The following is a 24427-nucleotide window of genomic DNA, read 5'->3' on the forward strand; positions in this document are numbered from 1 at the left end:
AAGTCCTTAAAACACCCGACACGGTCCTACCGGACCTGCCCCAGTGAACTCCTCTCCCGCTTCTCTCCCACCTCCATCAACTGCACTTTAGCCGTCCCCTAAAAACACCAGCCATGACCCAGCACTGTGCCTTTGCATCTGATTTTCCCTTTGCTTGGAAAGCTCTTCCACAATTATTTAAGCGAGTTGTCCTTGCATCTTCTGTAAGTCTTTGGTCTAATGTCTCCCTCTCAACGAGGCCTCTCTGACTATTAACATTGTATCACCTCCCCATCTACCTCCAAACCGATGCTCCTGGCCATGATCTTTCTTACTTCTCTTCTCAATAGGTATCTGACATGCTATATACTTTACCTATTTCGTTTATGCCTGTCTCCCCTGCTAGAATGTAAGCTCTGTGAGTACAAAGACTTTGGTTTCATTTATTACTCTGTTCTCAGCGACCACAATAGTGCCTGATGCTAGGCAGGTGTGTGATAGATACCTGCTGTATCACCTCCGATTTGCTTTTCCTCCTTCCTTGCCTCGCCCTTGCTGTCCTGGGATTGCACCACTCCCCAGTGATACATAAGCACATGAGGTTTAACTCGGGCTCTGTTTCCTGAGGGACCTAGGCTGTTACTACAGTAACTGGTTACAGATCACACAGTTGGTAAGAGACAGACCCAGGATTCAAACCTAGGCCACCAGCCTAACTCCAGAATCACAGAGGCACTGCCACTGCTACCTACCCTTGTCGTTCCTTCTTAGAGCTGCCCCTGCAAAGCCTCAAGGCAAGTTAATGGTTTAAAAAAAGATAGACTTCTTACAACCTCTAAGGTTCTATAGTCAACTGGCTTCACCTTTACCCTGGCAACAGTACTCTTTGTCGGGATGAAGGAAAGACAGTGCAGTTTCTGGTTGGTAAAGGCACGGATACACATGGAAATAAGGATGATCAATGAGCTGATTGATTCATGAGATTTATACTCAAAATTTTTCTTAAGAATACATGTAGTTTTACAAGACCATTCATCATAGCACCAAGCCTAATACTCCTTAATAGAAAACAGTCAAATAACAAATACTCCAGTTAATTTCCCACAGGTATAAATTATGCAAATAATCATTTATATCTTCATTTACAATAATTAATAAATAAGAGTGCACGTTCATACAATTTTTTTACAAAGATACTTTTTTTTTTTACAAAGCTACAGCTATGTATATACTAAATAGACAAAATAATTCTTGTACTACAAAATAACATTTCACTTTTTTCCAATAGTTCTCTTAGTGCTCCCAGTAAAAATATTCAGACATTATCAATTAAGTCCTGCCATGACATTAAGAGAAACGGTAGCAGTGAATCTGTTAAACATACTACAGACCTTGAAAAAATAAACCTATCATCACTCAATAGTATACACTTTCAACAACTCCTGTGCCCAGGTTTACTGATCGGTCACGACCATGCACCTGCTCCATGGTAGGGAACAACCATCCTTCTATATTTACTCTTTGTCTTTGGCTGATGTTACCAGCACCAATGTAAGTGACGCCGGCAGCTAATTTAGGGTGCAATTCAAGGACAAAGGGTCTCTGTTTCATGGTATCCCTTCCCCAAGTGCCACACCCACCCCAGGGACATTCTACACAAACGTGCCAGTCTTCGGCTTCAAGGATCCAATGCTAGATAGGCAAGCAGCCTCTGATTCAAGTGGAACTTCTGTGCCTGGACAGAGGAGACTGGTGGGCCACCGCCCATGGCGTTGCAGAGAGTCGGACCCGACTGAACGACTAACACTTTGCTTGTCGATGCTCGGAAGGGCAGGGGATAAAATGAGAATAGAAAGGTCCAGTTGTTTCCATCTGTGTATTCCTGCAGCTGAACTTGTGAATTTCAAAGAATCTGAGAAAACTGCTGTGTCAGATGCTGATTTAATTTAAGGAGACTAGTTTAGTTCTGGGAGCCCAGGAAGCAGATCTTGCACGTTCTACTCCAAGCTTCCACCCCAACACCTTCCACAGACAGACTACCTTTTATTCCACCAAACCCTTTCCGAAGGCACCCTTCTAAATACTAAAGCCGGAAGCCATGCTCTAAGCTTTGGAATTCACTTACAAATGCAGAGGCACATTTATTCTAAGCAAATAGGCCACTTACTGAGACGTTAAAAAAAAAAAAAAAACCGAACTTGCTAACCTTTGGATTTTTAAACCTAGGATGAACTTCTAAAAAGAGGTCTTCCAACTTCCAACCCAGAAAGGTAAATGAATTATTCAAGGTGTCACAGCAAGTGGGCCGGAGCTAGGGCATGGGTTCCTAACAGCCAGGCCAGTGCTGTCCTACCTTGGAACACCGTCAACTCTCTAGGTTACAGACACTCTTAAGAGTTTCCTTTTAAAAAGTGTTTCAACCCTTAGGAATACAGGCATGTTGTGGCTATCCTCACAGCAAAGTCTACTGACTTCCGGTGGGGCTAAGAGAAGTGGGAACTATTGCAAATGGGGAAAAAAAAAAAACCTATCAAAAGACACTTTTTTATTTGTTTTTCCAACAATGCAAAACCCACAACTTTTAAATGCAGAACAAAGGAAAAAATGGTGATTCCTATCTCACAGACCAACCAGTTGTCTTCCTCCAAGGAATTATGTTCTCATCCTTATTTTAATTGTGTTCTGCCCAGAACAATGAAATTTGCTTTTCAAAGGAGGAGGCCTCTCTTCCACTCTGAAAAGCGTGTGTTAGAAGAACTGAGTGAAGAGCTGGGGGCAGTTAATTAAAGTCACTCACTCTTGAATGTTAGACACTGAGGTTATGCTGCTGAAGGCCCTTTAAAGGCAGTCATTTTGGTTGCAAATTTGCAACCTTAGGCTAAAACTTGAATTTGGGGTGTCCTCAGTTATTAAAAATTTTTAAACTTATTTTTAATTGAAGTATAATTGATGTACAATATTACTCAGTCACTTTTACGAACTGAGGATGAAGGAAATATTTAAGCAGTGTTGATGTGGAAAGTGAAAGTGTTAGTCACTCAGTTGTGTCCAACTCTTGGCGACCCCATGGACTGTAGCCCACCAGGCTCCTCTGTCCGTGGGACTCTCCAGGCAACAATACTGGAGTGGGTTGCCATACCCTCCTCCAGGGGATCTTCCTGACCCAGGGATAGAACCTGGGTCTCCTGCATTGCAGGTGGATTCTTTACCACTGTGTCACCAGGGAAGGGTCAAAGTGTGCAGAAACCTAGAAAGGGAAAGAATGCAAGGTGGGGGGTTACAAGTGATGGATAAACTTCACCACCTGCCCAGCTCTGAGACCCTCACCCACGCTTGCCAACTAGACCGAAGTCAGTAAGAATCAGAATCTCCTCGGGGCAAAGCTTATTTTCTAAGCAGTGAAGTCTAGGGTGGAAATCAACGTTTGGAAGGAAGTCCTATATTTGTAGTTCTGCCACCTGCCAGCTCTATGATCTTGTTATTTTTCCTTCTTGTGTTTCAGCTTCCTCTAAAGCTAAAAGCACCACCTCCTGTGGTGAAAGAACCACCTCCTGTGATTGTTAAGGGTCCAGTGAGTTCATGGGTAGACTTCCTCTTATAAAAGGTATGTTAGGTTTGAGACTGAGCAGCTGGCAAGAGGGAGGTGGATTGGAAAGAAGCTGGGAAAAGCTATGGTAACTGAATATAATGAAAGGAGGTCTAGTCAAACCTTGGCGAGGAGGGACAGGCAGACAAGGAGCTGCAGAGCAGCACACAATGTCGTAACAAGCTCACAAGGAAGCTATTAGTATTTTTGGCCGCACGTGGAACTTTCCCAACCAAGAATCAGACCTGTGTCCCCTGCAGTGGAAGCATGGAGTCTTAACCACTAGACCGCTGGGCAAGTCAAGGAAACTATCATTCACTCAACAAACATGTACTGAGTATCTACTCTACACAGAAGATGGTCAGAGAGGTCATTTGCCCAAGGTCATCCAGATATCTGGAGACAGAGCCGGAACTGGAACCTAAATCTGGCTGATTCCCAAACCTGCCCTCCTCCCCATCCAATAATACCTCCTGGGGAAGGAAGTGACTCTAAAATGAGTGGGTGGGGTGAGGGAGCTTCAGTTAGAGAGATTCCTGCCAGATGAAAGCTGGCCTTGACATCTAAGTGTCGGAGATTTTAAAGTTACCAGCGGGATCAGGGCCAGACTGTTGTGTATTTAACACCATGTGGTCAAACAGCATAAAACACCAGCTGTCTTCTTCCCACAGACGAGGATGCTTTTGGCTTGTTGGTGCTACAGCCCTGGGCTAGAGGTGACTGCTTGTCAGATGGGTTTTCATCAAGCGTCGTAGAACAAATTATAAACATCTAAGTTGATCTTCCCTATGCTGCAGGACCTGGCGATTCCAGAAGAATCAGAGGGGTTCCGGAACTCTGATGATCTCTGCTGATCCTCGGGAAGTAGGGGCTGAGTCTCCAGGCCTTTGCCCCTTCCCAAGCTGGCAGAATCCACAAGGGAAGAGGATGGTGAAAACCTGCGGGTCACTGTGAAGCTGTCATACATCAGAGCACAGAGGGCCAGGGCTCACCTGGAGCCTGAGGCCACAGCATCTGCATGCTCACCATGGAAATGGACAATTCTGTATGCAAAACAGACCGAGTCCCAGCTCTGCCTGCATCAGGTTCACTTCCCTTTGCTGACTGTTTTTCCTCAACAGATGCCCAACAAGAGACAGTGCAAAAAAAGATCCGTGGGATTTCATGTCCAGCAAAGAAGCCATGTCTCATTTCTTGGCTCCCTACACTGGCTAACTGTTCAGGCAAACTCTGCAGCCATTTCCAGCAAATGAGCGTGTTACCACCCATGCTGGCTCTCAGCGCAGCCCCGCTCAGCAGCTGGACGGACTGGACGAAGAGCCAGCCATTCAGTGGGGGCTCCGGACAGCAGCTGTAGTCCCAGGCACTAAATCTGCCCCCAAAAGGTGGTTTCAGCAGAGATGATGCAATGTCGGGGTGAGAAAAATAGCACCTCTGGACCCAAAGGGCATCATGGGCTCTTGTTTCCTCGCCAGAGCATCACCGAGAAGGTTCTGAAGAGCCATGCTGGCTTGAAACTCGCACACAGCCCACCTTGGGGACTTCAGGACCTCAATGGAGATGACTGGGGAGGTCTCCAAGCAGACAGGAGAGAAAGGCCATAGCTGCAAGCTGCAGTGGCCTTCTGGAGAGTTAAGAAAAGCCAAGGTCACATGAAAGAGAGTGCGTCACAGGACTGCCCTTCAATGACACAACCATGGAAACGGAAGAGTTCTTGACAAGGAAGCCACCATGAGTTCTGGTATTCAGGGAGATACAGTCTTTCCTTGTTTCCTCAGGCTTGTGTCTGAGATCAGCTCCTGGATGTTCTGACTCCTCAATGGGGAAGGAGGTGCAAATGAGCTTCAGGGACTGGAGGCTGGAGGTTTGCAGAAAACTCACTTGGGTGTCAAGATGTCCCTCCTGAGGGTGCTAGGCAACAATGGGACTAGTCATTTCTCCTTTCTGATGAGTACCTCATCTCTTAAATGAGACACTAGATGCTTACATGATCCCTAAGGCTAGCAAACAATGTACAATTTATGGAGATCGATTGTACAGGGAGGCTGCCTCCAAATCTTCTGCCTTCTATGATTTTGATCCTCACACAGAGCAGGTTAGCACTGCACAGGGATGAGAGGAGAGTTGGGGAGTTGCTGCTGCTGCTGCTAAGTCGCTTCAGTTGTATCCAACTCTGTGCGACCCCACAGACGGCAGCCCACCAGGCTCCGCTGTCCCTGGGATTCTCCAGGCAAGAACACTGGAGTGGGTTGCCATTTCCTTCTCCAATGCATGAAAGTGAAAAGTGAAAGTGAAGTCGCTCAGTCCTGTCCAACTCTTCGCTACCCTGTGGACTGCAGCTCACCAGGCTCCTCCATCCAAGGGATATTCCAGGCAAGAGTACTGGAGTGGGGTGCCATTGCCTTCTCCCAGCTGGGGAGAATTCTGCTCAATCCCAGAAAGGGAGAAGCAGCCTGTGTATGGAGTGGTTGTCTAAGGGGCAGAGAAGAGGGTACTCTGTCTTCAGTCCTGGTGGTAACCCATCTCCCCACAAAGTCCTAGCTTGAGGGGGAAAAACTGTTCACCCAGTTCCAAACAGCCACCCCACAGAGGGAGCAGCTGTATTGTTCACTGGCCAACACCAGTGTGGGCTACTGGTTTCCCCAATGAAGCAAGGCAGGCAATGAAAACCTAAAAAGTGCATGACTCCATGGAGCTTGTGGGGAGCAGGAGTTCTAAGATGGTTGTGTGGGGGCAGGAGGTGAAAGAGGCAGGAAGGAGAACCCCCATCTGCACTGTGGCATCAAGGGGAGCGCTGTGTGTTCCCTCCCCACCCTACCCCAGTGCGATCTGAAGGCACCTGAAGACCACTGGCCCAGCAGGACTCAGGGCAAGTTCACAAGCGTGTCCATGCAGCAGCGAGCTTGCCTAACCAGCAGGGAGAGAGCACGCGGGGGACTGCGTAGACAGGGCCCGTGTGTTCAAGATGGTGACCTGAGCACGTGGGCTCATGTCTTCCCTGGCGAGAGCCCAGAAACAAAGAGCAAAGGAATGGAAGTGATGGCATCATGAAGACAGAGCGATAGGAGGTGACAGCAGGGGAGAGATGCCAACCCATTTATGGCAGGGGCAGGGTGGGGGCAGACGGGAGCAGGGCCAGGGAATCCCAACACCTACTATGTGCAGAGGAGAGATGTGGTACCGAGCTGCAGCCACGCCTCGGGGGAAGCAGAGGAGCTCCAACCCGGGACACCAGGCACAGTGCAGTGGGACCGACTCAGGGTGACTACATACTGATGGCAATGAGACGCCTGCTCAGAGGTCAGGATGCAGGCACTCGGGTGTGCCCCAGCATCTCTGGGTACAGCCCTCCGGTCTGTGCACTGCACAAACGGGCAAGGCTAAGGGGCAACTGAGAGTTAAATCCAGCCCTTGCTCTGCTCCTCAAGCCCTTCCCTGGAGAAAGAGGCAAACGATGTGCCTGCCAGTTTGGCCATGTGCCCACGGGTGGCGTCTGCCCCAGAGGGGTACCTATCTTGAAATCATCCACTCAGAGGGAATGCCCTTTTGAAACTGCATGAGGGCTCTGCATAGGCTAGTAGCAGCCCTGTGTATGCTCAGAGAGAAGTGGAAATATCTCTAAAGAAACACGATGAGAAAAGACCTGCAACTATTGATATGTGTGGTCCTCCCCTGAAGAGTTCAGGTGCCCACCTGGTGACCCTACAGAAAAACCCACGAGTTGACAGTTTCTGATCCATTTTTTGAAATATCACTCTTACACAAGAACAGATCCACAGGATCACGAGATATCTCAAGAAAATGTGTAACATGAAAGACAGAGATTGAGACTAACCAAAAGAAAGGGAACTTAGAGGAAATAAAAGCAAAACAGCAGAAAAGAAGTTCCTCAAAACCCCACTATCATGAACATCCAGAGAGATAAGTTCTGTAGCCATGAAACAAGAACAGGACACTATAAAACAGAAACAAGAAAACAGCCACAAAATGTTTTGGAAATTAAAAACCATTCACCAGGAACACTGAGAAGATAAAGTTAACTGTCTTTGCAAGCAGATAAAAAATTAAGAGATGAGAAATAGAAAAAACAATATTAGAGGGTTAGCCTGGGAGGTCCAACATTGAAACAACAGGTGGTCCAGAAAGAAAAAATGTGAACAATTACAAGAAAACTTAAGAAATTTCCCATGAGAGCCCAGAACAAGGTACGCCATCAAGGGTACACCATTACTTGGTGTACCAAGTGACCGTTCAGAAGACTAAGAATGAAGGGATCTTAAATTGTTTCCTGAGAGGGTGGAGAAACCCAGGTCACAGCTAAAGACCTGGGAATCAGAATGACATTAAGAATCTCAACAACCACGTTGGAGGTGGGAGTGGTGGGAGAGTATTCTTTTCCACCCACAATTCTATACCCAGCTACCTCTGGGTAAGGGCAGAATAAGGACATTTAAAGTTATGCAAAATCTCAAAATATTTACTTTCCATGTTCTTTTCTCAGAAGTTACTAAGGCAGGTGCCACACGAAAATCATCATCATCATCATCAAGGAGAAAAAATTTGACGGGAAAAGACAAGCAACTATAGTACACCACTTGGTTCAGAAGTAAACAGACCTCATAGGCTCACGATGAAGAGAGATGTACCAAACAATATAATCTAACTATGCTGGAAAAACAAAGTGGGCTTTGGCCAAGAGCAAGATCCTTCTCTACCACAGCAACAAGCCAGTAGATATCTTGCTATTCTAAATTCTAAAAATAAAAAGAAATACAAGCATGTTATATAGAAATGCAAAGGAAAATATTAGAAGAAATAGGAAGAGTTGAAAGAGTTACTTCCAGGAAGCAAGACACAGGAGATTGCCAGTTTCCATTAAAAGCCTTATTTATATTTGTTTCTTTTTAAACTATGAATATGTATTACTTGGATAAGAATTAAAAATAAATTCTTAAAAATAAATACAAATCATGGGGTGGTTTGTCCTGCTGGCTTCTTACTCACCTTCTATAACTGACTTCATTCACACAAGCCTATCCTCAAGTGAGAATTTTTTTTTCTTAAAAAAAAAAAAAAATCAGTTTGCTGCCAACTTGAACTAAATGACTTTCAGGCATCTTGCCAGTAGATGGTTTTAAACAATATTACACTTTGTAATGGGTGAGAGAGAAAACCTGCAGACTTTTCTGAACAAGGTCTAGATCCGTAAAATGAAATGATTAATGTTTGGGTCAGCTCTTCCCTGGCTCTTTAAGCATCTAATTTAGGTGAGGACTGTCTGATGTCCAGAGTGATAAAATATCACACACATAATCTTTAGTATCATACCTCTGAGCGTTCAATGATGCTAGGGAGCTCATTAATTAGCTCATTTTCCATGGGACATTTGGCCCTCTAGATGGAATTGCTCCAAGCTCCCAAAAGCTTTCAGTTGGAAGGCTTAGATTCGTTCACGGAGAGCAGGCAGGCTATAACCAGAGTGGGATAGAAGTCAGGTTTTGGCTGTCATCAACTGAAATGTGCTAGGTAAATTCTTTTGGCCATGCTGGAATTCTGTAAACTGGAGACCCACTGCTCGATATAAGCAAGCCCTTGGCTTGCAGAGAGAGAAGCATGATTCTTGGAGTAAGAACAACACTGGTAGGTCAGCTGACAGGCTGTTAGAGCCATGAAGGGTATTCCAGAAGGAACGGGTGACAAGCCTGGAAGGGAACAAAACTTCGTGGGAAAAATACGAGAAAAAAACAAAGGTTGGCTGTTGACCTAAAAATTTTGGTTTTGTTTTAAACGAGGACATTCTTATCTATTCATTTTATTATTTTATTTTTTCAGGACATCCCTGGGCCCAAGAGAAGTTGCCTAAGAGAGGGTACAGCTCCGGAGGGGACATCAGGTGGTCTGGGTACACTTGCAAGTCTGCTCCCGGTTGGCTGTGTCATCTTGGTCAAACGGCTCTGCCTCTCTGGGTTCAGCAGCAAAGATGCTGTCTGAACGCCCCTCTCGACCTCGTTGTCTGTGGGTTTATAAGTCTCACTCGACATGCTTTCTGAGCGGGGGAGGACAAGGGGAGGAGGAAGGGATACCCAGGGAGGCAGGGCCTGTGTCTTGAAAGGAAGCAGGGAGCCCAGGGTAAAAGGAAGACGGAAGACCAGAGGGCAGCTGGATGCCCATCCTCTGCCACCTGCCAGTTCTGGCTACTTCTCAAGATGCCTTCCGGAAACCTTTCTCCTTTTCAAGAAACCCATTAAAACGGACCACAAAGGACGGCGGTGCTGAGACTCTCGATATGAGGCAGGTGTGCACAAAGGTGCTCTCGGAGCAGGAACCTGCTGGGCTACTACCTGGCTGAGAGCTCATTCTCAGCCAGGTCACTCCTGCCCTCCTCCTGGGGCTTTGGGAGGCTCTAGGTGTTTACAGTGCTCTGCGGGGTCTTGGGAACCAGCCTTGGGTACCAGCCTCAGGAGCCACGGATGGAAGCCGGAGGTGGGGGGTACGGGTGCAGGACTGCCCAGACAGAACAAGAGGGATCCCAGGCCTTGCCCCGAGTCAGCCAAAGCTCTGCTTTTCATGTTTCGACTAGACCACCCCCTGAGAATCCTCTTGAAAGGAGGATTCCATGGGTGGAAAAGGTTTGAAAAATCACAGCTTTATCTCAATCCAGTCAGTGCAAAAGCAAAATGAAAATGCATCCTCTCCCTAGAAAAACACCCTAGTGTGAACAAGTGTGCACTGCCTTTACTTTCTGTGAATTTTGCCGACTGTGGATGCACTTTCCTGGGGCTGGCAGTTTTGCGCTGTTCTTTGGATAACCCCCTCCTCCGCCCCACAAAGACCACGACCAACCGCCAAATGACCACAGGACCCCCAGCACCTTGACCCAAATGCCACTCTTAGAGGAAAGAGGGGCAGTTTTCTTTCCACGGGGGTTCTCCCTGGGGTATCCATCCCCTTTGTCATCAGGAGGTGAGAAACTCAAGTCCATCTGGGACCTTAAAAACCAAGCGAGCTAAGAATCAGTGCTTGTGCTCAGCCGATGAGTCATGTCCAACTCTTTGCGACCCCAGGCACTGTAGCCCGCCAGGCTCCTCTGTCCATGGGATTCTCCAGGCAAGAATACTGGAGTGGGTTGCCATTCCCTTCTCCTGGGGATCTTCCCAACTCAGGGATCGAACCCGCATCTCTTGTGTCTCCGGCACTGGCAGGCAGATTCCTTACCACTGAGCCACCTGAGAAGCCCCGAAAGTCTCAGCCACGAAGCTTAAGAGTAATACCTGACAGACCAAGGCACACAAACAAACCCCACCCAAGGATCCAGCCACACACCTGAGTGTTGTGTTCACAGCCTAAGAGAAAAGCATGCTTAGGACTTACAAGAAAAGAAAACGAAAGGAAACATGAAAAAAAAAAAGTGGGAACAGGGCGGAGGTGGGGGGGTCTAAGTTTCCTTGGAGGTCTTCCACTATCTGCAGAAGTGCCCCGTCCAGAATAGGCAAGAAGAGGAAGGAAGGAGAATGCCCACCCCACGGCCAGGGTCCTGTCTCTTTTATTACGCAGACACACGCATCAGAGTCTGTTGACGTCCAGCTGGGGGAAGAGCAGCAGGCAGTAAACCAGGAGCCAGAGGAAGAGGATAAAGTACATCACGTCCGGCTGCTGGACCAGCTGTGTCAGCGAGTCGCTCTGGGAGCTGTGGATCTCCCGCAGCCTGGCTTTGCCCGAGTGGTTGGCCTTCCTGTAGGAGGGGAGACACACCAAAGCAGTCACAGTGAGGTTCCCCCGTTCAGGGGACCCCCGCTCCCTCCCTGTTCTCCAGCCTCACTGCCCCACTGGAGAGCCAACAGCTTCCCAGTGAGGGGCAGACCCAGGTGGAGGGCGGGGTCCCGGGACGCTCTGAGCTTTCAGACCCTCTCAGATCATCTCCACGACACCAAGACAGAGGAGCTGTGAGCCCCATTCTGCAGATGGGCCTGCTGAAGCTCATGGGGTGGGTGGAGGGTGGCTTCCTCCAGCCCACACAATGACTTTTGTGACAGAGCCGGGACCCGGGCCAGCCTTGCACCCTCCTCCAGGAAGTGTCCCTTTATACAGCAGTGCCCTGAACGCAGAGTTCAAGGCTGACAGCTCTTTTTTATTCTCCCAGGAACAGAGGGGCTTCCTAAGGAATCTAAAGAGAGTAATGGAGTGTTCCCTGCTAACCGATCATTTAAAAACAGCCATTAGCAACAAAAAGACACACCTCTCTACCACCTAGTTTTTGTTCTTGGCTTTGGAATCTAACCTTGAAAATGATTACCAGGTTCCATATTGGTGAGAGGTGTTTTTCTTAGTTTCTTCTTTAAGAGAAAAGAGTAGACGTATACTTTTAAGAGAGTGCATATATATATATATATATATATAATATATATATATATTTAATATTGGTTTATCTGGCTGCACCAGGTCATAGTGGCAGCATATGGAATCTCTGTTGTGACATGCGGGATCCAGTGCCCTGACCAGGGATCAAACCCGGGACTCTCTGTGTTGGAAGCGTGGAGTCTTAGCCACTCAATCTCCAGGCAAGTCCCTCTTCTATTATTTTTATCTTATTTTAACAGAAAGTGAAAGTGAAAGTCGCTCAGTCATGTCCGACTCTTTGTGACCCCATGGACTATACAGTCCATGGAGTTCTCCAGGCCAAAATACTGGAGTGGGTAGACTTTCCCTTCTCCAGGGGATCTTCCCAACCCAGGGATTGAACTCAGGTCTCCTGCATTGCAGGCAGATTCTTTACCAGCTGGGCCACCAGGGAAGCCCAAGAATACTGGAGTGGGTAGCCTTTCCCTTCTCCAGGGGATCTTCCCAACCCAGGGATCGAACCCAGGTATCCTGCATTGTGGGTGGATTCTTTACCAGCTGGGCCACCAGGGAAGCCCTAAAGTAGCGCTAAAGTGACATTTTACTGTTGCCTGGTGGAGAGAGTCCAGAAGGGTACTGTGTGGTAGTGACAGAAAAGGGTCAGAAGACATAATCTGATTGCAGTAGGGGCTGGGGGTCTCTACTTGCAGCTGCATTTACAGAACCTGTGTGCAAGCTCCTCGGGGTCAATCTGGGGCACGTGACAGAGATTATGAAAAGCAAAAATCACCTCTTCCCTGAATCATCTCCTGAAACAGCAAGAAGCCAGGTCAAGAGGGGATTAAACCTTTGCTCTGGTCTGGAAACTGAGTGATTCCCATGCCGATAAGGGGCAGAATTTCTTTCTCCTTCTTAAAACTGTTTTTAGAGAAATTTTAAACTACTTTTTTTTTATTGCATAGGTAATAAATGCTCAAAAGCATGGAAAACGCGACGGCATTTCTCAACCTTGCAGGTTCAATTTTCAAAGGCTCTATCTCATAAAAGCTAAAAGTACTATTTTCCTATGAGGATGTCAAGCCCAGTGGAAAACGTGAATTAATATTTCCATTTTATGGCAGGAGAGGGAAACAAATCCTGCCTCTTTTTTTTTAAGAACCAGAGAGGTAGACGTCTAAAGATCACACTCCTGGCTGTTGGGAAATTTTCAGAGTCTTTCCATTTGAATAATCTAAGTCCTTCCAGGTTTCCCTGGTGGCTCAGAAGGTAAAGAATCTGCCTGTAATGCAGGACACCCAGGTTTGATCCCTGGGTCGGGAAGATCCCCCGGAGAAGAGAATGGCAACCCACTCCAGTATTCTTGCCTGGAGAACCCCATGGGCAGAGGAGCCTGGCAGGCTACAGTCCATGGGATCACAAAGAGTTGGACACAACTGAGTAACTAATACTTTTCAAGTCCTTCCAAGTCAATTCAAATCCATGGCAAATACAATAAGTAAATAAATAAAATCAAGCGATTCAATCACTTTAACAGGGATAGGGACATCTCAGAATTGTCAGTTTCAGATCTGTCTGCCTGCCTATGTTCTAAACGGGTGGTGTTACAACCATTCGACACTCGGTCTGGGTCATCTAGTTCTCCAACAGTAAGAAATACTTTCATAGACATCCTGGCATGTTTGCACTCCCTCTTCATGTCTGCTCTGATGCCATAAAACTGTAAAATCAGCTCAGTGAGCTTCTGAGTATTGTACCTGCAGTGGCGACACAGAAGGAACACGGTTGTCAGGGGCTACAGCATTTTAAAAAGCACACACAGTATCCCTTCCCTACCCTCCTCTGCCTGGCTCTGTTCAGAGGGCCAGCTAATGCCACTGCATTATCGCAATGAAGACTCACACCCAGGTCTCGTGACCTAGGTCTCATGACCCAGACCTGTCTTTAAACCAAGTCATTTTTCTGAACTGCGCCCTGCTTGTCAACCTGGATTCATATCTACGTTGCCCTCCCACTCACATTCAATTTCCATTCATTTTCTCTGGAACAGGAATTTTCTTGCATTTTCTTGCATGTTCCTAGACTATTAATATTATTATCCAACAAAGCCCTAGTTGGAGAATAGCCACCCCCAAAAGGTAGACTGTGTGATTAAAGAAAAAAAAAAATCCCTAAACTCTACCGAGCCTGTAGTCCAGCCACCCACCTGGTTAACATTCGGTTTCTTCTGTCATCCATATCCGCTGCATTCCTCAATTGAACATAGCTAAAATGATCCTACAGTGAAATTTATAAACAAAACCCCCGCAACCCAATTAGTAAAGATGAAATCTCTGAAACAGAAAATAAGATGATTTTAAATATACAAAGTCAAGCATGCCATGCTTTTCTCAATCTTGCAAACATCTAGTTCCAAAATAAATCTACTAAGCAATGTTCTACAGATTATTCCCACGGGTGGACGGAAGAGGCCCCACCCCCCACAACTGGGGCAAGCTACGGATCCCCGGGCTTTTTGGGGCCCAACACATGCAGAGCTAAGCAGTTGTGAAGACAAAGGGAACCCTCCGCTTAGGCTGCATCTCTGTCTTTGAACGTGATCTTTCTGGATGTGTGTGCAGGGGTGGGGTGGGAGGTCTTGGATACGATTGTTATGACAAAGAGGCCTTTGGGCTTTAAAATCATCACTTTATTTACATCCCCTAATGCCCAAACTGGACATCTGATTGGACTCTGCTTAATGACAAGGTTTCAATTTGCTTGTCTTCTATCCAAAAGCATAGCTGTTGCACGTCAGTAATTTCAAAGCTCTGGGCTGGGGGGAAGGAAGGAGGGAAAGGAATTGATTAGCAGGGGCCGGATGCAAGAAGAAGAAATTCACATACTAACCGATTCCAAAGACCTATTAGTATGTCGTCGAATGTAAATGCTGGAGTCACTGTGACTCGTCCTGAAAAATAAACACATGTTTTGAATTGATGCCACCAAGAACTCCTCACTGCCCCCTTCCCGAGGCCGCCACATGTGGATTTAGGCAAGCTCTGACTTCAGACCTAGTGATGGAAATGAGACCCATTATCCAGTATGCGTGCTTAAAAACAGCAGGATGATACGAAAGAGACACACTGAGCCCTCATTGACAAGAAAAAAAAAAAAGTGAGAATAATTTCAAATAGAAAGCAGACCACATATTCTTAAAAATCAGAGCGGGGGAAGATTTCTTTTTCCAAATATCCCCCAATTGTGGGACTCAGCAGACGTCGTCTGCAATAAAGTCAGACCCGGACTGGGTCCTGGGACCTGGGCTCCCTCTGCGGTGCTCGGTGCACGATGCTGAGGACTCCCAGGTCTGGACCGCCTCATTTCCTCTCATACAGGAGGCGGCGGATTTTCTAACTATATCTGTGAGGCTGATGTGGGAAGTATCTCTGATCTTCTAATGAAGCTGCTTCACTATAGTTAGAACTGGACATGAAACAACAGACTGGTTCCAAATAGGGAAAGGAATATGTCAAGGCTGTATATTGTCACCTTGCTTATTTAACTTAAATGCAGAGTACATCATGAGAAACGCTGGGCTGGAGGAAGCACAAACTGGAATCAAGACTGCCGGGAGAAATATCAATAACCTCAGATATGCAGACGACACCAACCTTATGGTTCACTCAGGGCTAAGGCAAAAAAGACACCCAGCCAGAGGTCTCGGTTCTTATCCTGGATTATTGACCATAGTCAAATAGTTGATTAACCATAGTCAAATAGTTACACCTCTGGTCAGTTTTCCTCATCTGTGAAATGGATCGTCATTCCCACCCCATCTGCTTCTTGGAGTTGTCAAGGATACTAGCATTCCATAGGGCAAAGTGGTCCTGTCTTGCTGCTCAACAGAAGAATGAGGCGTTGGATGTGGACTGGCCTGATATAGAGACCATCACATCAGTTTCCTCATGGACCTACTACATCGCATTGTGGGGTCCAGGAAAGAGTTTATTCCCATTATTGTCAGCCTTGCTATTCCTGCTCATGGCTGTCCCCTAAACATCACCAAGCTCTTCCCTTTCTGTGGGTGGCACGTTTTCAGCTAACAGGTTTTGAGCACCTTCTATGTGCCAGGTGCGGGGCTAGGCCTAGGGAAACTTCAGTCTTCATCCTCAATTTAAAGTCTGTGTTAGTTTCTCCTGGCTGGTATCACAGCACAGAAATGAAACAAAATGCACCAACAGAAAAAAAAAAAAAACAAAAAAACAAAGAACCTGCTCTTCCAGGAGACCACATCGGACTGAGAGAGCACGCCCACTCCTTATCATTCCCTACGTCCTGCTCCCCCAACAAGGAACTTTTATTCCTTGAATGCCTAATGCAAGCCAGGTGCTGTGCTAAACACTAGGACCATACTGGTCCTGGCTGGCTGGAGCTGGCTGACAATCTAGGGGGAGAGTAGATGATAAATACATCCTTCCATGTATTATTATAGAAATGACTGCTTTGATCAAAGATGTGAAGAAAGAGAATAGAAGCTAAGAGAACATATAAAGGGGTATCAAAAATAGCCTGGAGAAATCCAGGAGGGCTGCCTGGAGGAAGTGGTAGTGGGGCTGAGACTCAAGGGAGCAAGGCAGGAGACAGGTGGGGGACAGAAGGATCCTTAAAGGTGAAGGAGATGGGCTGGGGGCATTCCAGGACCTCAACTAAGGCCAGGGTGCTTGGTGCACTGGGGATGGGGAAGAGGGTGACAGAGATGAGGCCGAGGAGGACAGGCCATGAGGGGTCCTGCAGGCTCTGGGTGAGTGGCCTTTCTGTCTAGACCAATGGGGAGCCACGGGGGTGACCGACAGCCAGGAAAACACCCTGTGCCGTCCCTGGGCAGAGAGAGAGATGCCCAGGGCTCTGTTCCTTTCCTAAGCCTCAGCCAGGCAATGACCTCCCTGATCAGTGAGTGCTCTGGAGTCAAGGTCAGGGTCAGGGGGATGGGGGGGGGGCAGGTGAGGTGGCCCTGAGCACAGGACAGGCATTGGGGTCCAAGTTCATTCATGCGCATGAGCGCCCCTCCATGTTATCTGATGACATTAGGTATTTAGCTTCCACCGTGGCTAAAATGATGCATCACAGTTATAGCGTTGCTTACGTGAGATGGGCTGGAGCAGCTGAGAGATCAGAGTAAAACCTGAAAGGTCAGCCTGGCCTCATGCTCACAGACACTGAGACGTCGGTTTACTTTTCCGTATCCCTCCCCCAGTCCCATCTCCATGGGGCGGGTTTTGCTGGTCCTTCTGATGAAGAGGGACGAACAAGGTGCTCACCTCCTCCTCACCCCCATGCTCCCTTGTGTTTCCTCCCGCACCCTCCCATTCGATGAATACTTCCTGAGATGCCTGTTATGTGCCAGGTCTTGCTCAGGCTGTTTGTCCCACCTGGAACATCTCTCTCCCTCTCCCAAATGCAAGTCCTGCTCATCCCTTGATGCTGAACTCAAATGACCTCTCAGCACCTAGGCTACCCTGACCCTCTCTGCCCCCTCTGAGGTCTCATCATAAATCCCTAGTTGCCTCTCACACCCAAGATGCCCACCCAGTCCCAGCAGGATAGAGGGAGCACTCCCTGTCTCCTTCCAGCTGGGGGCTCCTGGAGGGCAGAGCCGTGGCCGGCCTCTTCCAGAGTCCCCAAGTTTAGCGGGTTCCATCACACAAACGTGACGACTCAAAGGCTGCTAAGGCCTGACCTGCTTAGGGAGAAGGGGAGCAGTCTGGCATCTGACTAGCGGCCCCTCCCATTGCAGTTGGCAGCTGCCTCCCGTTGTGCCTTATGCCTCCTCCCCTGGGCTCCCATCTGCTCTTTGTCCCCCAAAACCCAACATGGGAGCCAGGTGGAGGGGAGGTGGGAAGCAGGGCATTGGACACCCCTACCCCCTGGCTCTTCCTGTATGGGCTTAAAGACCCCTTCACTCCCCCAGTGATTGTCTCAATCATTTCCCTTGTGGCCAGCATGGCTCACCCAGCACAGGCAACGTGGGGTCACAGGAGTGAGGACCTCTGACAGGTCTGGGTCCCTTGGTATCTCCTAAGCTGGGAGGTACCCCCCAAGCTTCCTAATGATGCACAATCTCACCTGCCTGCCTATCGGGGTGCCCACGAGAATTGATGAACCAATGTAAGGGAAATGCCTGAACACACAAGGGCTGGTACAAGGTGAAGGCAAATGTGATGATGAGTGATGATGGGGAGAGACCAGGGTCTTCTGACATTCAGCAGTTAAATATTTTCCCTGGGAATAATCTGGCCCATACAGCAGCCTCGGAGTGACAGAGTAGATGTGTGCTACAGGCTTCCTAGCAGTTTAAGTTCATTATCCTCCCTGCCTCCTCCTCCCCTGGGGTAAATCGACCATCCTTACTGCCTTGGACCCAAACTCGTGGGTGAAGCTGTCATATTAAAGTCCAGCTTCCATGCAACAGTGATAAATGGTTCCCTCCAAGCATATGCAATACATCCCTTCTGATTCTGTAAGGTGCTCCTAAATGGCTAAGTTTGGTCTCTACCTACACTGACTGGTAGTTATCATGGACTAAGGCTGGCAGGGTCAAGTCTATCACCTCTCATCCCCACCCCTACCTCCGGTTCACCACCTCTCTGCTCACTGCCCGTTTCCACTCAAAGCTGCTGGGGGTGAGAAGAGGTGAGGTGCAGGTCCTCCTGGTTTTGTGGTGAGTCCTTGGGGGAGCCCAGGTGTAGAGAAGGAGCACTTTATCTGAATCTGTTTCCCTTGCTGTCCAGCCCTGCCCCCGCATCCCCATCCAATCAGAAACCGGAAATGGGATGAGATTAGAGAGTAGCTCCCCAAGCTGGGGCTCTGGGGCGAGAAGATGTTAATAAAATACCTGGAAAGGACTTTGTGGTCACCGGTGTCTTCTTCCAGGTCATCTGAGGAGCGAACAGTTCCGGGTGCTATAAATATTGAGCTTTCTACGTGGTCCACATGTTTCCTTTTCTCCTTTTTTTTACTGCTGATCGATTCTTCCATTACCTTTTCCTCTAAGGGGCTGGCTACATTTTCCGAGTTTGGGAATTCCTGGGACTGAAGGACAAGACAACCAAATACAAGTCAGCATTTTATGCCGCGACGTGGAGTGCGTGACACCACCCAGCAGCAACCCACTCCACCTTCACTCCAAGGCCCAGCTAAGGTGTCCCCTCCAATCCAGCCGCTCCTGTGGGGTCCTTCCAGCACAGTCCAGCATGGAGAAGCCCTCCAGAATTCCCGCTCCCTGTGCAGAGTTCCAAATGCTCCAGACTGATGGATCAAAACAGCACAGGTTTTACCCGTCAGTAAGACCTGGTTTCAAATCTTGGCTAAGTCAGTTATCTGACCTTGAGTAACTGACTTGATCCCTTTGAGCCTCAGTTTCTCTGTCTGTCAAATGGGTATAATAATTATCAGCCTCTGTTAAAGTGCTTATACCACTGTGGTTCCTATGAAGGACATCCCTCACAGCGGGTAATGGTTAGACCCTTCACACAACCATCATCCACTTAAACAGAAGAACAAGTACTGGACGCCAGGTGGGCCAAGGGTTGTGAAGGTGGCCCTTGGGTTTGAGGAGATGAGTCTTCACTGTGTTTTTGGCCAAAGGTGAATGGCAGCGCAACTTCTGTTGCATTTACATAAGGAAGATTCTTTGACCACCGTCCCAACTAGGCTCTCTGAAACCCACGAGGAATGCTCTCACATGAAATTAAGAAGCGTGGGAATTGTTGGCTATACCTCTCAAGAATTCCGACCGGGGCTGGAAAAACTTGCTCAACAGGTATTCTAATAAGAGTATCAGAGTGGCCAGACTCATGCAGCCCATGAGAACAAAGCTCCCCACAGAAATTAAACCCGCACTCAGCAGTCTGAAACGCCAGTTCTTCCTCCATCATCGGTGAGCAAAAGCTACCTTTCTGAAAGGTGAAATGAGGAAAGGACTGATGTTCTTAAAGACTAGAAGCCAGAACTTGCCATTTTCGAGTCTGTTTAGAAGATAGTGTTTTTCTTTTTCCTTTTTTAAAGCAAGGCCGGGTATGGGAGAAATTCTCCATCCATGTCATCCTCTTTGTCAGGAAACAAGACTTCCAGACCTCACTTGTCATCCTGGGCCTCACCGCTTCCCCTCCCCTAGCCCTGCTCACTCGCTGGGATTAAGGCCTGGGTTACATACACTTGGGAGCCAATTACAAGGTGTGTTTGGGAGGAGTGGGCACCTGCTGGTCGGACAGGTAAGCACCGGAAGAAGCAGTCCAGTGATGAGAGATGCAGGCGGGTGCCCACCCCGGAACCCAGAAATGCAAGCTCTCCCCAAGCCCTCCCGCAGCTCAGCGTAAAACAGATGCAAACCTAGATCTCCCGAAGCCCTTCCCAGTCCAGGACTCTTCCAACCTTGTCCCAAACCATCTGTTCACATGCTGGCCACACACACAGGCGCAAAGCCCGCCTTTGGAAGCAGAAGACAGTGAAGTGCCTCATCTACACGTCCCCACTCAGTCACTGGGGGAGGAGACTGAGGCGCTCATTAGTCATTTTCCAACCTTTTTTTAAAAAATGTTCTTGGCCGTGCAGCAAGGCTGTGGGATCTGAGTTCCCCGACCAGGGACTGAACACACATCCCTTGCACTGGAAGCTCAGATTCTTAACTACTGGACCGCCAGGGACGTCCCCTCATTAGCTGTTTTAAGTCACCCTGAGGGGCAGAGAGGCAACTCGGGCCCTCTTCCCACCACCCACCTGGTCCCCTTTCTTTTGCTCTAAAAGAAATGTGCGGCCTCTAATGGTTCAGAGAATCATCCCATTGCTGTTGTCATCCCCAAGCTGGGGATCCGGAGACCTACTGAGGGGCATTTCCTACCCCGCAGGATTTTTGGGGTCTCCCACAGGACGAGCCTGCTCTGACAGACAGCAGACAGACGGGGAGGGGCAGGAAGGCAGGACTGGGCTCCTCTCCCTAAGGTGGCAGACAGGTCACTGGCACCTATGAAGCCACCCAACCCTCTCCTCCAGCCAAAGACTGAGAGTGGGCGCTTGGCCCCAAGGAGGTCTGGCCATGCTTGGCTTCTATGCCGTCAGGGCCAGAGAACCCTGGTCCCCCTCCAGTGCTCAGGCAGGGACTCTCCTCCACTGTCTGGAGTTGGCAAAGCCACAAATGACGCTATCACTTCTGGCCCATCTAAACCCTAAATGTCTCGTTTTTAAAAATTAATAAATTCATTGATTTGGCTGCTCTGGGCCTTAGTTGTGGAACGCAAGATCTTTAGTTGCACCGTACGAACACTTAGTTGCGGCACGTGGGATCTAGTTCCCTGACCAGGGATGGAAACCGGGCCCCTTGCACTGGGAGCTTGGAGTTCCAGCCGCTGGACCACCGGGAGAGTCCCCTAAATGTCTTCTGCGTGCACGTGTGCTCAATCACTTCAGTCGTGTTCGACTCTGTGTGACCCTATGGACTGTAGCCCACCAGGCTCTTCTCTGTCCATGGCATTCTCCAGGCAAGAATATTGGGGTGGGTTGTGTGCCCTCCTCCAGGAGATCTTCCTGACCCAGGGATCGAACCTGGGTCTCCTGCGTTGCAGGCAGGTTCTTTACCTCTGAGCCAACAGGGAAACCCCCTAACTGTGTTTTAAGGTTACTCAGATTCCCCCTCTGCAGCCTTCTTGCTGCTCCGAGCACCTCTGGGCCCTCACTGGATCCTGTCTCAACTCTCCATCATCTCAGGGTTTAATTTACCTGTCTTCACAGAACACCCAACCTGCCATTCAGTGCACCTTGACTGTGGCTTTGCAGGCCCTGTCGGGCTGGCCTCTGGAGCCCAGAGATGAATACACAAATGCTCCCTCTTTACTGGGAGAGAAAATCACGACCCATGAGACTCGAAAAGAGTCCAACATGACTGAGCAACTGAGCATGCGAACACATACACACACACACACACAAACAGGTAGTAGGTGGTAGGCAAAGGCCTCCAGATAGGGGGGCAACCCCAGCAAAGCCTGGAGGCAAAGGCGTGTCTGGGAGGCGGGGGAGAGGCAGCTGTGTCTGCAGGGGCAGGGGGAGAAGGGTCCCCTGCACCCTCTCACCGCTCACTCTGGCGGCCCCTCTAGAGCTGCTGGGCCACGTGAAGGCGGACTCGAGGTGGCAGACAGCATGTGATCGGCTGCTCCAGCTCAGACATGAGTGTCCCCCCCCCCGGCCCTGTTTATACAACCCACTTCTAACCGCAGGAGCCAAACTATCGTGCCAAACAGATAACAGGCCTTGAAACATCAAGGCTGGGGTCCAGGGTGAGGTCTGGCTTGGTTTTGCCGGCTGCTGGAGGAGGAGGGTCTGCAGCCGACTCAGTGCAGGAGGCAGAGCTGTGATTACTACTGAAAAGGATTGCTGCTATCGCGATGCTGGAGTGCCCCCTCCCCCCAGGCATGACCTCAACTGATCTTCCGGGCAGCCTGTGGGCAGGGCCAGGTCTACGGGGAGGCCAGCAAGGTGCCCAGGGTGCCAAACTGGACCAGTGTCCCTCTCAGGCGCTCACCCTGCCCTTGCCTGAGCCTGGAGTAAATTTCTCCCTAAATTCTGGACCTGGGATGCCCGTGCGGGAAGCTGTGTTCCTCTGTTTTATGGAGGAAGAAGGGGAGTTTAGGAGAAGGAAATGGCAACCCACTCCAGTATTCTTGCCTGGAGAATCCCACAGACAGAGGAGCCTGGCGGGCTACAGTCCATAGCGTCACACAGGGTCGGACCCGACTGAAGCAACTTAGAACGCACACACAAAGGGAGTTTGGGAGAAGCACAGAATTCCCCACGCAGGGTTCCCAACTCCATAGTCACATACCTGATGGCCCTGCACAGGGATGCTATCTTCGACCTCCCTTTGCTGGTGGTCCTCAGGCGAGGGTGGAGGAGAGGGTTCCGAGGCGGGACTGGCATCCTCTGTGATGCTGGCCTGGGGGAGGTCCTCGCCCAGCCCGGAGAAGCTAAAGCTGCTCTGGGAGGCCTCGGCCTCCTCGGCCTCATCCTCCCTGGCCCCCAGGTTCAGCAGATAGCCCTCCGGTTCTTCCAGGTCCATCTCTTCGTTTTTCAAATCCTCCGAGCCTTCTGCGTAAGCCTCCAAAACCGCCGCCAGGGGCACCTCGTAGTGTGGGTAGTAGAAAAGGTCATGAGGGATGACAGAAATCTTAGAGAGTGGGGGAGATGGCTTGAAGTCCAGGCCCTCCTCGCTGGGGCTGTGGAGGGTCTCCAAGCTGACGCTGCTGCTCGGCGGGTTGGAAGGCAATTCTCCCCCGAGCCCCCGGAGGCACTCGGCTTCCCCTTCCTCCTCTCCCCGACGGCGGCGTCGGAAGGACTTGCGCTTGGCCTTCTCATACACCTCTGGCTTTTTATCCACTGGGGCCTCCTCGGGGGCCAAAGAATAGCCTTGGTCTTGGTCTCCAGGGTCCTTGTGAGGGTCAGGTTGGTCGAGCTTCACTGGGGCCTCATCCGAATCTGTCTTCTTGTGGGCGGATTTCCCTCTCCGTTTGCCCAATCTCTCGGGGTGATCCTCCGACACCTCCTCTTCTGCAGGTTTTTTCTCATGAGGCGAAGGAACCTCATTGAAAGCCTGGCTGGTGGAGGCAAAATCGATGAGGTCGCTGTTAAACTTTGAGGCTTTTAAAGGTATGGCTTCAAAATAGTCTTCTTTATCCATCGCTTCTACCATCAGCAGCTTCACCTTGATCTCCAAGGCACTGGCCATAACGGTGTTCTCTCCCAGCGGTGAGGGGAGATGGCCTTCGTCCCCAGGGCTGGATGCCCTTTCCGATGCCCCGTTCCAGGGGGGAGAGGTCTGGGAAGTGGGAGGATGACTGATCTCACCATCCACTGAGGACACGTCATCAGGGACCTTGTCGGAGGCTGCTTCTTCCAGGATGTCCGGGGCCTCCTGTTTTGGTGTTTCTTCAGCAACGTCAGCCACCAAGACCTGTTCATCCTGCTTGGACGACTCCTTGGTCTCTCCAGGGCTCCCTTCAAAGTGCAGGTCCACGCTGTAGAAAGGGTCCTGACTGCAGGAGGCATCCTTGTAGGTGTCGGCCTCAAAGTGCACCGTCTTCTTGATGGGCAGAGAGTTGGACCTCCGGCTGTCCTTTCGGGATGATAGGATGGAAGATTCTGGAGCCGGTTCACTGGTGCTGTTGAGCTTCCCGGGGATCCCTTGGAGAACCTGCTCGATGATCTGGTTCATGAACTCGGAGGAGCTGTCTACCAGCTCCTGGCTGGACACGCCACCCAGGCAGGGTTCCTCCACATCCTCAGGCTTGTCACAGACGAAGACTTTGGAGGGAGGCGGGTGGCTGGCCTCGTGGTTGAAGGTGTAAGCTCGCTCCCCGTCCTCAGTCAGAAGGAAGACGGCACTCTCCTGTTCCGAAGGAGTTTCTTTGATGCGAACGAAGGTGGATTCGATAGGGGCTTCTTTGTCGGAATCCACAAAATCCTCCTGCCAAGAAACACAGGGCACCATGAAATGAGCAGTGT

At 49.4% G+C, this 24427-nt stretch overlaps 1 protein-coding gene across 6 annotated transcripts in view; it reads right to left on the bottom strand.

The window, feature by feature from the left end:
• Window positions 1-949: 949 nt before the first annotated feature.
• The window catches only part of CLMN (calmin), a 122763-nt gene continuing 99285 nt past the window's right edge, over window positions 950-24427 (bottom strand). The window contains exons 9-16 of one of the 6 annotated variants that reach the window (XM_043921611.1): window positions 22752-24389; window positions 18774-18970; window positions 14789-14849; window positions 14106-14176; window positions 13560-13656; window positions 11085-11293; window positions 8894-9267; window positions 950-5476 (exon numbers count right to left, since the gene is read on the bottom strand). In XM_043921611.1, coding sequence (XP_043777546.1) covers window positions 11129-11293; window positions 13560-13656; window positions 14106-14176; window positions 14789-14849; window positions 18774-18970; window positions 22752-24389 — 2229 coding nt within the window. In that variant the 3' untranslated portion in view covers window positions 950-5476; window positions 8894-9267; window positions 11085-11128. Of the gene's footprint in view, window positions 5477-8893; window positions 11298-13559; window positions 13657-14105; window positions 14177-14788; window positions 14850-18773; window positions 18971-22751; window positions 24390-24427 lie in introns of all 6 variants that reach the window. The other 5 variants (XM_043921613.1, XM_043921612.1, XM_043921610.1 and 2 more) reach the window with 5 other exon arrangements.

This window comes from Cervus elaphus, chromosome 13, assembly GCF_910594005.1.
Source record: "Cervus elaphus chromosome 13, mCerEla1.1, whole genome shotgun sequence".
NCBI lineage: Eukaryota > Metazoa > Chordata > Mammalia > Artiodactyla > Cervidae > Cervus > Cervus elaphus.